This window comes from Diuraphis noxia, unplaced genomic scaffold (assembly GCF_037042655.1).
Source record: "Diuraphis noxia isolate RWA-SAM2 unplaced genomic scaffold, SU_Dnox_SAM2 contig0002, whole genome shotgun sequence".
NCBI lineage: Eukaryota > Metazoa > Arthropoda > Insecta > Hemiptera > Aphididae > Diuraphis > Diuraphis noxia.
The window spans coordinates 83,473,387-83,487,118 of record NW_028301712.1 but is presented as its reverse complement, the minus strand read 5'-3'; the positions used below and the strand labels follow the sequence as shown (position 1 = coordinate 83,487,118).

The following is a 13,732-nucleotide window of genomic DNA, read 5'->3' as shown; positions in this document are numbered from 1 at the left end:
CGCATAACTAACATATTTATTTTAAATGTTGTGTATTTAGTTGAGCCACGAAAGAATGTGTCAGTTTGACCCTCCCCTAAGACAAATCCTGGTATAAATAATAAATATAATTTTGTTCAGTATAATAAGAATAACTGCATATTATAATATAATCGAATCACCCATAGTTGTAAGCCACTATCACATGAAGATGGATGACCGCACCACCCGACCACCCCACTATATCGCACCACGTAGTGTCATCGTTATACATATATTTTTATACCGTGCACGTGGTTCCCCTGCTGATGCCCTAAGGGTTTACTTAGACGCCCGCCCGGACCGTCGGGGCTCGCCGCTCGGCGCGTAGTACGGACGGTCGCCGCCACCGACGACAGCGACGATCTTTCGGTGGGGTACGCGCGGCAGGCAGCCGGTAGGCGGGCGTTCGCATAGTGCTACGATGATCGCCGTGCTAGTATGCCTTTGTTATCGTCCGAACCCATTCGCGCCAGGTGTCTAGTTAAATCCAATTTGGTCTCGACCCGCTCGAACGGCGCCAACAACAGAATGCCGAACATCAAGGTGTTCAGCGGCACGTCGCACCCGGATTTGGCGCAGCGGATCGTCGACCGGTTGGGCATCGACGTTGGCAAGGTGGTCACCAAGAAGTTTAGCAACCTCGAAACATGGTAACTGAAAGCGTTCCGCCAACCGGTCTAACATCTACCCCCCCGAAGCTTCGGTGTGTCCGTGTCTAATCCAATGTTTCGTTATTATCCCTCCGTAGCTTATCATGTTATCATAAATCACGACAGTTCGTATTTTCAACCGAAAAAAAAAACCACTGAACCACCGCCCACGCATCAATAATTCATGTAAAATATTAGTAAATACCACGGAAACTGGTTTCATTTGTTTGTTGATTTTTTCCCGTCTGTAATTTTTTGCGTCACCGAGGGTACTGTTTTTAGGCCGCTCCGGTATCTATTGTCTAGGTCGTGTCCCGTATACAGATCAGTTTTCGTGGATATGTTTTGGCTCTGCGACACTCCTCGCAGAGGCGGCAGGGCTAATGTGCAGATGGAAATTCACCGTCAACTCCGTTTTCCGGATAGGTTTTTTTTGTAGGTTAGGTAAATGATTTTGTCCGGCGGAAACACGTGTTTTCGCGCGCGTTTCTCGATTCAAATGTTATCCATGCGTGTGCGTTGTTACGCGCTTTACTCCTGACATAGTTACATGGACATCAGATCGTTTCCGGTACACGTGTAAGACACATCCACCTATATAATTCACGTCCATTGCCTACTCCATAACCTAATCTTCTACTCCACCTGCGAGACTTGTCTCGTGTTGGTAGGTGTTGTCTGTTTTCTAAACCTATGTAGGGCATTTTGTGACCCCGACTAATCAAATTCTGTAAACATTAATGAATAATTGCACTTTTTCTAATTTAACTACCTGTTGATCGTCTATTCCAGTGTGTAAATAATATCAACAATAATAGTTTTTCTTGTGAATAATGATCTTTCTTAATCACTACCTATTAAGAAATAAAATAGATGGGTACTATTAAAGTCAACAAAGATATAATATTATTATCCACTGTTAAGCGTTAGGTATCATATTATATCGTTTAACTATAGATTGCTTTTATTGTTTTATCAATATTTCTTGTGTTCTATATTGCCCTAGCAACAACCTAATGCCTATGTTGTTACATCAACATAATATATTAGAGTCAATAATTCTGCCTTGAATTGAAAAACTATTGTTTCACTTTGAATTAAGTACCTGCAGGGATAGGGTTCTAATCCCCTCCTGAAATATTTTCCTCCAACATCTTAAAAAATCTTATTTTCCATCATAACCATATTATACATAGATCAAATTAGTTTTTAGTAATTTTTAATAGAAATAAAATAAATTGTAAAATGGAAATAACATCAATAATCATAGTTTCATATTTTTTGACTGATTAAGAACACTGATAAATGGTCCGTACATAATTGTGTGATTGAGGGTATCACGTTTATAACAGCCTGATGAGGCTCTATAGATAATCAGATTAAATACTCTAAGTTTAGACTAATTTTTGAAACTACCTCTATAAATTGTATGAAAACTGTTAAGAAAAAAAGAAATGAAAATGAGATGATTCTCCCATTCTTCTCCCTCCAAGGGTCTATATGTAAAATATCAGGTAAAACCCTAACCAAACTAAAATCCTGCGTACGCTACTGAGTACCTGGGTATATTGATTGATATATAGTGTTCTTTGCTTAAACTTAAAAGTTAATGCGATTTGCCTATGTACAAAAGATTTCAAACAAAATTAAGGACAAAATTTCACATTTCTATTCTAAAATGATTAAAATCAATAAAAAGAGATAGCAACAATTTGTTAACCTATATTTTACAATAATGATTAAAATATATATATAAATATAAGGAATAGATATTCCTTAATTTGTTTTTTCAATAAACTTAACTCAAATGAGTAGGTAAATGTATAATGACACTAATTCTTTTTCATGCTTGTAATTGAGTAATTTCCATAGATCTGTTCTTAGACCTTAACATTTTTAATATATATTTTAGTGTTGAAATTGGAGAATCAGTCAGAGGAGAAGATGTCTATATTATACAAAGTGGTAGTGGTGAAGTGAATGATAATTTGATGGAACTATTGATCATGATAAATGCTTGTAAAATAGCATCGGCTTCACGTGTAACTGCTGTCATACCATGTTTTCCGTATGCTAGGCAAGATAAAAAGGATAAGGTAAGTTCTTAAATTAAATGAATTTAAGTTCTAATTTATGGTATTAATCAATTTGAATATTGTAGTTACTATTACATTTTCATTTTACATTAGTACATATTTACTAAAAAAATAACTTTCCAAACCATGCAATAATTTTACATACATTTATTTTAACAAAAAACTATTTTCTTTCTTTAAATTATTTTTAACTAACAAATATCACTTGTATTTGGTAAAATGTAATACATAAAATTATTTCTTTTTTTTTGGTAAAATAATTAAATAATAACTAAAACAGATAAGGTGGAATATGTTATAATGTTGAAGATAGAATATGTAATATAAAACAATTTTTCATTTAATAACTAAATCTGTCTCAGTAGTTAATAACTTGTGAATTATTTGTGTATGGAAGAAAATCTACATACCATTTTTTAATGATGATTGAATTTCAAATGATTGGGTTATTTTAATTTATCATAGATGATTAAATAAAGTGCTTCTTGTACTAAAGGTTTTTCTTTATACAATAAATATACCTGCATCCTTGTTAAAACAATTCTTTGTAAACTAGGCAAGTACATTTTAGTTTTAAATTTGTAATTAGTTTTCATGAGTACTGTATGTATCTACAAAACTAATTGTTCAAAGTAGTTAAGGTAGTTCATTATTTTATTGTTTTAATAAATTTGATTCTTTTCTTATGTGCAGATATATAAAAAAAATAATTTTTCAAAATATTCTCGTGCCATTAATTTTTTCCCTATTATTACTTGCATGATGGATATTATTTTAATCCGTACCTTACTTATTAATCATTTTTCGCTGTTCATGCTGTAAACAAAAGAATGGCGACATCCCCGAGAAAGACAATAATAGATCAAGGGCAACCGTCAAGTGCAATGAATGGAAGTTTCGGGTATAGTTTTATTCAATGAAACATTATTAAATATACTTACCTGGGCATTTTACTAAATTCATACATTATTTTATGGGATTTACATAAATATGTGTCTTGTTGGGTACTGTGTGTTATGAAATGTCAGTTTTCAATGTGTCAATAATTGATTCTTTATATCACTAAATTACTACTGTAGTTGTGCCATTAAAAGCCCCTATTCTCTTATGTTAAATATCACTTGTTAATTTCACGCAGTTATAATTTGTTATATGATCACAATGAAAATTATCTGATGTCATGTAGTGTTGCAATTAATTTAATACAGGCTTATAATTTATATATAGGTAAGAAAAATTAGGATAGTTGCCAAAAGTAACTGTTATGTCACCATTAATGCTTCACATTGAAATACTTGTTTTGTTTTTAAACTTTATATCGTTTCCTACTGAAAGCTTATTGTTTCATATTATGCTTTATTTATAAATAATACATTCATGATCATGGATAGATCTTTTAAAGAAAAGTTAGTGATATTTGTAAAAGCTTTTTACTGCATGTGTGTATAACATAATGTTTATATATTATTACCTTCTAAATTTCCTTTTTGATATTATCATAAGAAAGCTTTATTTTTAGTTAAGATTAGCACCACTTTATTTTCTTGGCATGAGTACCTAGCACATACATTTTCTTTATTTTTAATATGTAATTCAATTAATTACCTGTTTTTATATTTTGACTCATATATTTTAACTACATCAAAGTTACAAATACTTATTGGCAATAACTATAATTGTACATATTACATGTTAAGTAATTAACATTATATACTTAGCTTGGTTAAATAACTATTGTTAATTAAATTTTTATTTAAATTAAATGGTAGTGTAATTTGCACTATGTATTTTATAATGTCATTAAATTAAAATTTATGATGAAATAATTTGATTGTATGTATTAAAATTAATAATATCTTTTAAATACTTAAATTATTTAAACTATATTTTGATAACATATATGCATATATATATATGTATATATATAATGGCACTTAATAAAGTAATCTGCTTTATGAGTGTTATTGTAGAAGACAATTTTATAATATTTATATAAAATAAATTGATATTTGTGTTAGTAATAACTCAAATAACTGTTATATTATGTTTAATTTATATTTTAAACCAAATATAAAATGATGTTATAAACTATGTTGGACATAAGATATTTAAGTCTAAATAACTAATTATTATATTGACCGAAATGGTAGCGTAATTAACACAATTTATATGTTACCTATTTTAATTGCTATAATTTAACATTACAGTTGTTTGGTTTCAAGAAATGAATTAGCCATCCAATTCATATTTTTTGTTTGCTTTATTTTTACAGGAATTATTTCGAGATTTTGTGATCGGCAATCAGGTGCTAAAAAAATGTTTTTTAGGAGTTGTTGAAACAAAAGTTTCTGTAACATTTCTATATGTTTGCATGTTTATTGTTTGAATATCATTAATTATTTTTACTTTAACGTGTACTTTTAATTTCATAATTTTTAATGTACCTTGGTTATAATTTTTCATATTTAATACTAGAATATCTTATACTTTAATTATATTAGTATGGTATCAAGATCATCAAATTTAACTTATCTAGTAAATTGTTTCAACCTCAAAACTGTAGAAAACAATGCATAGAGTATAATTGTGTTTATTTATGGTTCCTAAGAATTAAACGATAAAAACAATAATAGATAGAGTATTATTTTAATAGTTGCTTTAAGTTTTGGTATCTAATTGTATTTAATTTTATGTTATTCTTTACAATTAATAAAAAAAATATTGATACTAAAAGGCCAACATTTTATTTTCAAGTCAATCAGTTCCAATCAACAATGACATTTTTTGATGATTTATATCGTATTACTATTATTCAACTGTTTTCATACATTAAATAAATTCATAATTTATTAGAAAAAATAATTTTTAGAATTGTTATTAAAAATTAATTACTGGTGCATGATTCTATTTTATCAATAATTATCAAGCTAGTAGTTATCTCAGTTTTACATAGTGGTTGGTTTATCAGTGGAAAATATTATTTGTTAAGGATTAAGCTGATAATATTGTATTAATATTATATTAATAATGAATGACCTGAAATTTCAATGAATTCACTGATCTACCAAACTACCAAACACTTAACATGACTTGCTTATTGGTGAATGGGTGGCTTTTGGTATAGGCAAGAACAACATATATATTATATACCCATTTAATACAATAATACTTTTAATCACTTAAATATTAATATAATATATTTATTGTTCTATATTATGATTTAACTAATAATAGTTTTTTATGTGACATTATAGAGTAGAGCACCAATATCAGCTAAATTAGTGGCCAATATGCTATCAGTAGCTGGTGCTGATCATATAATAACTATGGACCTCCATGCTTCTCAAATACAAGGTTTCTTTGACATCCCTGTCGACAATTTATTTGCTGAACCAGCTGTACTAAAATGGATAAAAGAAAACATACCAGAGTGGAGAAACAGCATTATAGTGTCACCAGATGCTGGTGGTGCTAAAAGGTACAAAAATAATTCAAATTATAAAATATAGCATATCGTTAAAAATATGCATCTATAACACTTTTTATCATTTGGTATTATATCATTAGGGTCACATCAATTGCCGATCGTCTAAATGTTGAGTTCGCTCTTATTCATAAAGAGAGAAAAAAAGCTAATGAAGTGGCATCAATGGTTCTAGTGGGAGATGTTAAAGAGCGCATTGCGATCTTGGTTGATGATATGGCAGACACTTGTGGCACAATATGTCATGCTGCAGAAAAGTAAAAACTTTTTATTTAATATAATTATCTAACAAGTTGTTGACTCTTTTTTTTTTTTAGGTTAACTGAAGCAGGTGCTACTAAAGTGTATGCAATTTTAACTCATGGTATATTCTCTGGACCAGCTATATCTCGTATTAATAATGCATGCTTTGAAGCTGTTGTAGTTACCAATACCATTCCACAAGATGGTCATATGAAAGAATGTCCTAAAATTCGTGTAAGCATATTATGATTGGTTTGGATTTTAGTGTTTTATTTATGACAATTTATAACAATTCAACATAAAACTTTTTGGGAATAATAGTATAGTGAAAGTTCTGCAAAAAAGCTAATTGACAATCTTGAATCTTATTACATATTATAACACTGACACACTTCCACGTATAGTATGTTACAGATAGGACTATATCTAGGGCAAGGTTATTAGTTGGTGCTCACACTTGTAAACAATTTTCGTTTGTCCAGCCAATAAATGTTCTTTCCAGGCAATGGAATATTATTTATATTTTAGTTGTTTTTCAAAATGATTCAGTTTTTTACTTTATGACATCCCAGCTTATTTTTTTTCCATCTTGACTGACCCACACTATTTTACTTTAAATAAAGATTGTTTCTTAACATAATATTATAAAATCAAAACTTCATGCTTATGAATTAATATAATTTAGAGTTTACATCTTTACCATTTACTGAATTTTTATATTACATATCATGTTTATTTTATAGTGTATAGATGTGTCGATGATGTTTGCTGAGGCTGTTCGGCGGACACACAATGGCGAATCGGTTTCTTATTTGTTCTCAAATGTGCCTTACTGAAATGAATAATCTTGTTTTTATCATCTTTGCTATGTACCTACATGTTTATTTATATATTCATAAATTCATATAATAATCAAATATGCTCAATAAAATATTGTAAAATTAAACAGCTTATGAGAAATTTATACTACATTTTGAAATAGATAATATCTGTTATAAAATATGTATTAAACATTTTTTTTTTTAATGTCAAGCAGTTTAAATCAAACACATTTTAAATCTGTCAGTTATATGTCAACTCCATTTATGTAATGACATTTATGTAAATAATATTATATAAATTTTCATATTTGGTTAATTTGTTTGTTCTTAACAATGTTGAACATCCTGAATTTAACCAATATTGAAATTTATGAAAATTATTATTCAGTAAAACCAGTATTTATTTATTGTTATACTTAACTTGTTGGTACCATTTATTGTAGAATGTTCAGCAGAAATAACATCATTTGAAAATTATCTGATTTGAATCTTAGTTGTTTATGAATAAAACATATAATTCTTGACAGTTATTTTATTTGTGTCTAGTTAAGAGGAGCCACATAAGCATTTGTTGTCTCTGTCTTAACATACAACATGACTAATTTAGGTTCACAATAGTATATTTTCTTCTGTTATTTTTAAAATTAAAGTGAACTTAACTCTTACAAAATTTAAAGCATTTTGAAGAATTTTTTATGGACTTAATTATTTTTTAAATCATATGATAATGTACAAAACAAAAACAGTTTAATATTTGACACAAATTATTTATGAATAATAATATCAATAAAATTCTTGTCTTTAAATTTTATAAGAGGTAAATTCACTCTAGTTTTAAAAATGAAGGAGTAAAATGCATTACTGTGAACATAAAATTTGCTGTTTTGTACATTTGTAAGACTGAGACAATAGATATCCGTGTAGTGTCCTCCTAACCGTTGTTAATTGGTGATACACTGAATAATTGTAGTTATGGTGAATTCAGTAGTTTCTCAAAAAGAACAAAACATTTTATCAAAGTTGAAGATTCAAATTATATTAAAAACTCAGTTTCATATGTTCCGTTCATTATCATTAAAATTCCTAGCATTTGTTCACGCTTAAATTGAATCAAGGGATATAAAAAAAGACTGAAATGATAGGGTTTTAATCTTTAAGAAACTATTCATGATTGAATAGATTCACTATGTAATTTGTATTTAAAGATATTGATACACTAAGCAAAATAATATTGTGTATAGAATTCTATGTTCTACAAATTTATTTAATTGTAGTCTGTCTAGGTACTTAGGCTTGTGTTATATTATTATATACTGTAGGAATGTTAAACAATTAATTTTGTACCTTGGTATAAATTTAAATTCAAACCTCTATTTGTAATATTCAGAATTCATTACACTCAGTTCTGTGTGTGCCCTGTATAGTAATTATTTTGTTATATTGTTATAATAAATATTTTTAATTTTATATGAAGGATAAGCATTTAGGTAATTCTTTAATTTTTGACTTGACCCAAAGTGATGAAGCAATTAAAATAACCTTTTATTGCCATATATTTTATGATATAAGTAAGCCAAAAATCTTATGAGTTTACCAGAGAGAAATGTTAAAAATATTGAAGGTCTAAAATTATCTGTGAATAAATATGAATTCAGATAAAATAATAGGTAGGTAGGCCAATAATATAATAATTATATTATAATTTGTTGCATAAACGCGTTTTAAGCATACTACAAATAATGAATTAATTACTATATTAGCTATAAAGACGATTGTAAAATTTGTATGTATAATAAATTAAATTCTTTGAGTTTTAACTATCTATTTTATTTATTGTCTATTTGCCTGTAACTTGTCTCGAGACTCAATTTATTATGTTATGTAAATAATATACGATTTAAAGTGTCCTATGGTACTTATCGATTTTGGTATCGTTACTACCCTGTCTACGCTTATACAAACAACAAAAGACAATATAAATCAAGGTACAACTATTTATTCTGACTACTAACGTGGTTATAGAACAGATGAACTACAGAATGTTAGCCATTCTAACTAATTTTGTCAATTCTAAAACTGTTGCTCATACACAGAATATAGTGGAGATCCACTAAATGGTGCAACATAGAGGTAGGGCTCGTCAACATTAGACAGTCATTCGGTAAGTTCGTATATCAGGTACGGGTCCCCAAGCGATATAGTTTGATGAGAAAATAACAAAATGTACCTATCTTGAGTCAGTGCACATATACGATACACCCACATACATATATACAGTCCGTGCAGTACGAAATTTAAAAGTGTGTTGTCCACAGTGGCGTGCGCAGGAATTTGGTATGGGGGGGGGGGATGTCATAAATAAAAATGTATTATGTTTATGTTGATGAACTAGAGATCCAAAATCCACTCGTTAGAAGACTAAAAAAAAGCCCATGGGGGGGATATATCCCCCATCATCCCCCCCCCTGCGCACGCCTCTGGTTGTCCACATTAAACCTGTATAATAATATTCTGTAAAATTTTAAAATAATACAGGATATCAGAAAGTTCTTCGACCACAAAGAAAAAAAAACTATAATTTACATGCTTAATATAGGTAATTTTAACTTATTTTTATTTATTTACTGATATTATGACACGACACACCATAAATAATATTATTATGTGATAATGGAAAATAAAAGTAATTATTGAGCCTAAAAATTACGCCCAAGTATAGTAGACGCCTCCACAAATATCAATGCACCGGAAAAGGACAACTGCATGTCACTAACATTTCACTTTGATCAGTAGGGTCATATAATATAATACAATTATTGGAACATATAATGGTGTCTCTCATACTCGTACATAATAGCCCTTCCAGGATCTCCCGCTACATATAAATATACAATGCAGTTTGAAATATTAACATAAATCAACTTACTTAGTAAAGATTATTTTAGATAAATGCAATAATCAAAATTAGTTTTTAATTTTTATCAAGTACCTACCTATCTTGCCTAGTATGAATTATATAATAATTGTACTTTGTACAAACGTGGCTATCTAAATAAATTGTAATACAGCTAGTATTAATACTAAATGAACCATTTCACATGGAAAAATACTGAGGAGATGTATTGCTACTATCAGTCCCTAAAATTGAGTGTAGTACGACACACTTTATGTAGTACGAAAAATTCAGTGTGTAGAACGAAATTTAAAAGTTTGTTATTCACATTAATCCTTTATAATAATATTCTATAAAATTTTAAAACGACAATATTAATACAGGATATCAGTAAGTTTTTCGACCACAAAGAATAAAAAAAAAAAAACTATAATAATTTACATATTTAATATAGGTAATTTAAATTTATTTTTATTTACTCACTGATATTATGTATTATTATTTTCATGCATTTTGTACACTTAAAATGAGTTTTATTTTTAAAAAAAAAAACAATTTTTTTCCACAAAAATTCTATTTCACAACATTTTTTATTGTAAATACATAGTATAATTAATTGATAGGTACCGCATGTATAATTTAGATTTGACTGATTTGGAACTATGTGTGTAGTACGAAAATTTAATTATTTTAGGGACTGCATATTATATGGCATTGATGACCTTGAGATGAAATAAATTCCATATTCTCGTGTACCGATATTAATTATATTATCATTAACAATTTCAATTTGATAATATTCGAGCAGTTTCCTCGAGAAAGACCCACATTAATCTAACAATCAACAATAATTAATATTGGTTATCCGCGTGAGCATAAAGCCAAAGAGAAAAAATATAGTGTTCTTTAAAAATGAAATTAGTTTGATTATTTTTAATATTATATTGCTATAAATAGGTCAATTCGAAGAAATATATTTTATCACGCAAATTTTTTAAATAATATTATATAGGTACGCACGTACACAAATAGGTACCTAGTGGATAGGTACTTCATAATATTTTTGTGCCCGTGGGACCGGCGGGTCGGTACTTACTTAAATATTGTAACATTTCTGAATTCAATATTATATTTGCATGATGTCATCCGGGATATTATATATATTATGAATGACGGTGGTTGAATATATTATTATATAATAATGTGTATATAGATTATAGTTAGGTTACATAGTTAATATCTACTATTATACCTATCTTAACAAAATCTATATAATAATATGACTATTGGCTGTAGTAAAAATAAAAATTGTACCTACCCATCTGGACAATCAGATTTAAACGCAAACGAGGCATAGTTGCACCTGTTTAGTAAGTGCCTAAACCTACCCACCTTTTTTATTTGTATCAGTCCCTAAAATATGCAAATTTTCGTTCCACACATATAGTTCCAAATCCGGTGCACACGAATTGCGTACCAAAACAGGTAGACGAACCTTTATGAACGAATTGCGTACCGGACGCAATTCGTGTTCTTTTTCATCACTTAACATTTTTCGAGGTTTCCGGTGGTTTTCAAATTTATTTTTAATTTTTATATTTTAAAATTTTAACAAAATAATAATAATAAAATATTTATCATTAATATAATATTATTATATGAAAACTTATTTTTAGTGGTTTGTACTTTCAGGCCGGAGCTATAATACACGGCGTATTAGCCGCGTTTCGAACGCAGCGTATTTCGTGGGGTTTTCTATCGAATTAAAAATAAACCAAAGCATTTTTAGTTCGATGGACAAGCGACGGTATACGCATTGTAAAGCAATAACTCCGACCAGTTGGATATTTTCGATAAAAATATTAAGGACTATACGGACTTCCCAATCGATAAGTAACTATGGACTTGTGACTTATAATTTATATGTTTTATGTTTATGATAGTATTATATTTTTTACAGTTAAATTTTAATTTTTTATAAATAGGTATGTGTGATTAATTATGACATTATTATATTTTTACAATTAAATTTCATCATTTTTATATAACCTGGCATATCTTTATTGAGACAATATCGTTTTAGGAACCACTTACAATAATTAACTGTAGGTGAAAAACTAACACGAATTGCGTACGGGACGCAATTCGTTCAAAAAGGTTCGTCTACCTGTTTTGGTACGCCATTCGTGTGTACCCTCCAAATCAGTCAAATCTAAATTATACATAGTACCTATCAATTAATTATAATATGTATTTACAATAAATGATTTTATTTAAATAAAGTTTAACCTCTATTTAACAAATTTAAAGCCTTAAAGGTTCTTTAAAAAAATGTGTAAAACGGAATTATTTTTTTATATAAAACTCATTTTAAGTGTACATAATGCATGAAAATATTAATACATAATATCAGTAAGTAAATAAAAATAAATTTAAATTACCTATATTAAGCATGTAAATAATAGTTTTTTTTTTTTTATTCTTTGTGGTCGAAGAACTTTCTGATATCCTGTATTATTTTAAAATTTTACAGAATATTATTATACAGGTTTAATGTGAATAACACACTTTTAAATTTCGTACTAAACACAATTTTAGGGACTGAATTTTGTATCATATTATCGACAAATTACAAGACCCAGGTGGAGTGAGGTGCTAGTTACCTAGCATGGTGATACAGACTGATTTTTTAATCGAAAGACTCATTATAAGTATTTCAAAAACTTGACGCTTTTGAATATATTTTTTTTCCATACCTACCTACTTAGATCACTAGATCATTACATGTTTTACTATTTGTATTGTTACCTATACAATTACTATTTTTCGTTTGAATGACTGGCAAACATTTTTAGTTTCGTATTCCAAAGCAGAATCTAATATTAGGGGTATTAAAATGTAAACAAATTTAATTTTTAGAAGAGAGCCGTTAGTTTGGTAGTTAGTTGGTGTTATGAGCGGGGTATCCGGTATTCGGACAACTATTGACACCCGATGGTTTTGTCGATATCGGACTTTCTGCACCCGATATTTTTAAACGATGATTGACGCCACAGAACATTATTTAATGTAAATATGCTTATACATATTATTATTACAGTATTATTAATGTATGTCGTAAATCGTAATGCGATTACGATTACGATAACAGTGACTGACTATTGACTAGGTAAGACTAAACACAGGCATTAAAATAAATTGTAAAATTAAAAAAAATAATGAAGAAAGAGGCTTAAACAGGGCAGGTGTAAAACTTCTCAATACAAAACAAATACTGAAATTATTAGTTTTCCATTGACTAATATTCATATGTCTTTTATGTCAATTAATATTTAATCTTAACATTTTATTAGAATAAACTTGATTATGTATTATATTACAATCTTATGCGCTGATTATTCACTATTAATAGTATTATATTATATAAATCTATATTATATTTATATTCGGTGGTAGGGCTGCCACTAGTGCCATTGTATTTCGCCCATAAAAACTTTAAACAATTACATTAATTCATAAGCTAT

General features: G+C 28.6%; 1 protein-coding gene across 3 annotated transcripts; it reads left to right on the top strand.

The window, feature by feature from the left end:
* Positions 1 to 413: 413 nt before the first annotated feature.
* Positions 414 to 9,132, top strand: Prps (phosphoribosyl pyrophosphate synthetase). 3 transcript variants are annotated; one of them, XM_089219629.1, is made up of 7 exons: positions 414 to 671; positions 2,584 to 2,767; positions 5,040 to 5,072; positions 6,022 to 6,245; positions 6,335 to 6,508; positions 6,569 to 6,728; positions 7,238 to 9,132. In XM_089219629.1, exons 1-7 carry the CDS (start codon positions 460 to 462, stop codon positions 7,328 to 7,330), a joined length of 1,080 nt encoding a protein of 359 aa, XP_089075755.1. In that variant the 5' UTR covers positions 414 to 459; the 3' UTR covers positions 7,331 to 9,132. The 3 variants fall into 3 exon arrangements, with proteins under 3 accessions (XP_089075755.1, XP_015372343.1, XP_015372344.1); XM_015516857.2 differs by lacking the exon at positions 5,040 to 5,072 and adding an exon at positions 3,597 to 3,668 and having other exon boundaries at positions 416 to 671; XM_015516858.2 differs by lacking the exon at positions 5,040 to 5,072 and having other exon boundaries at positions 417 to 671.
* The last annotated feature ends 4,600 nt before the right edge of the window (positions 9,133 to 13,732 follow it).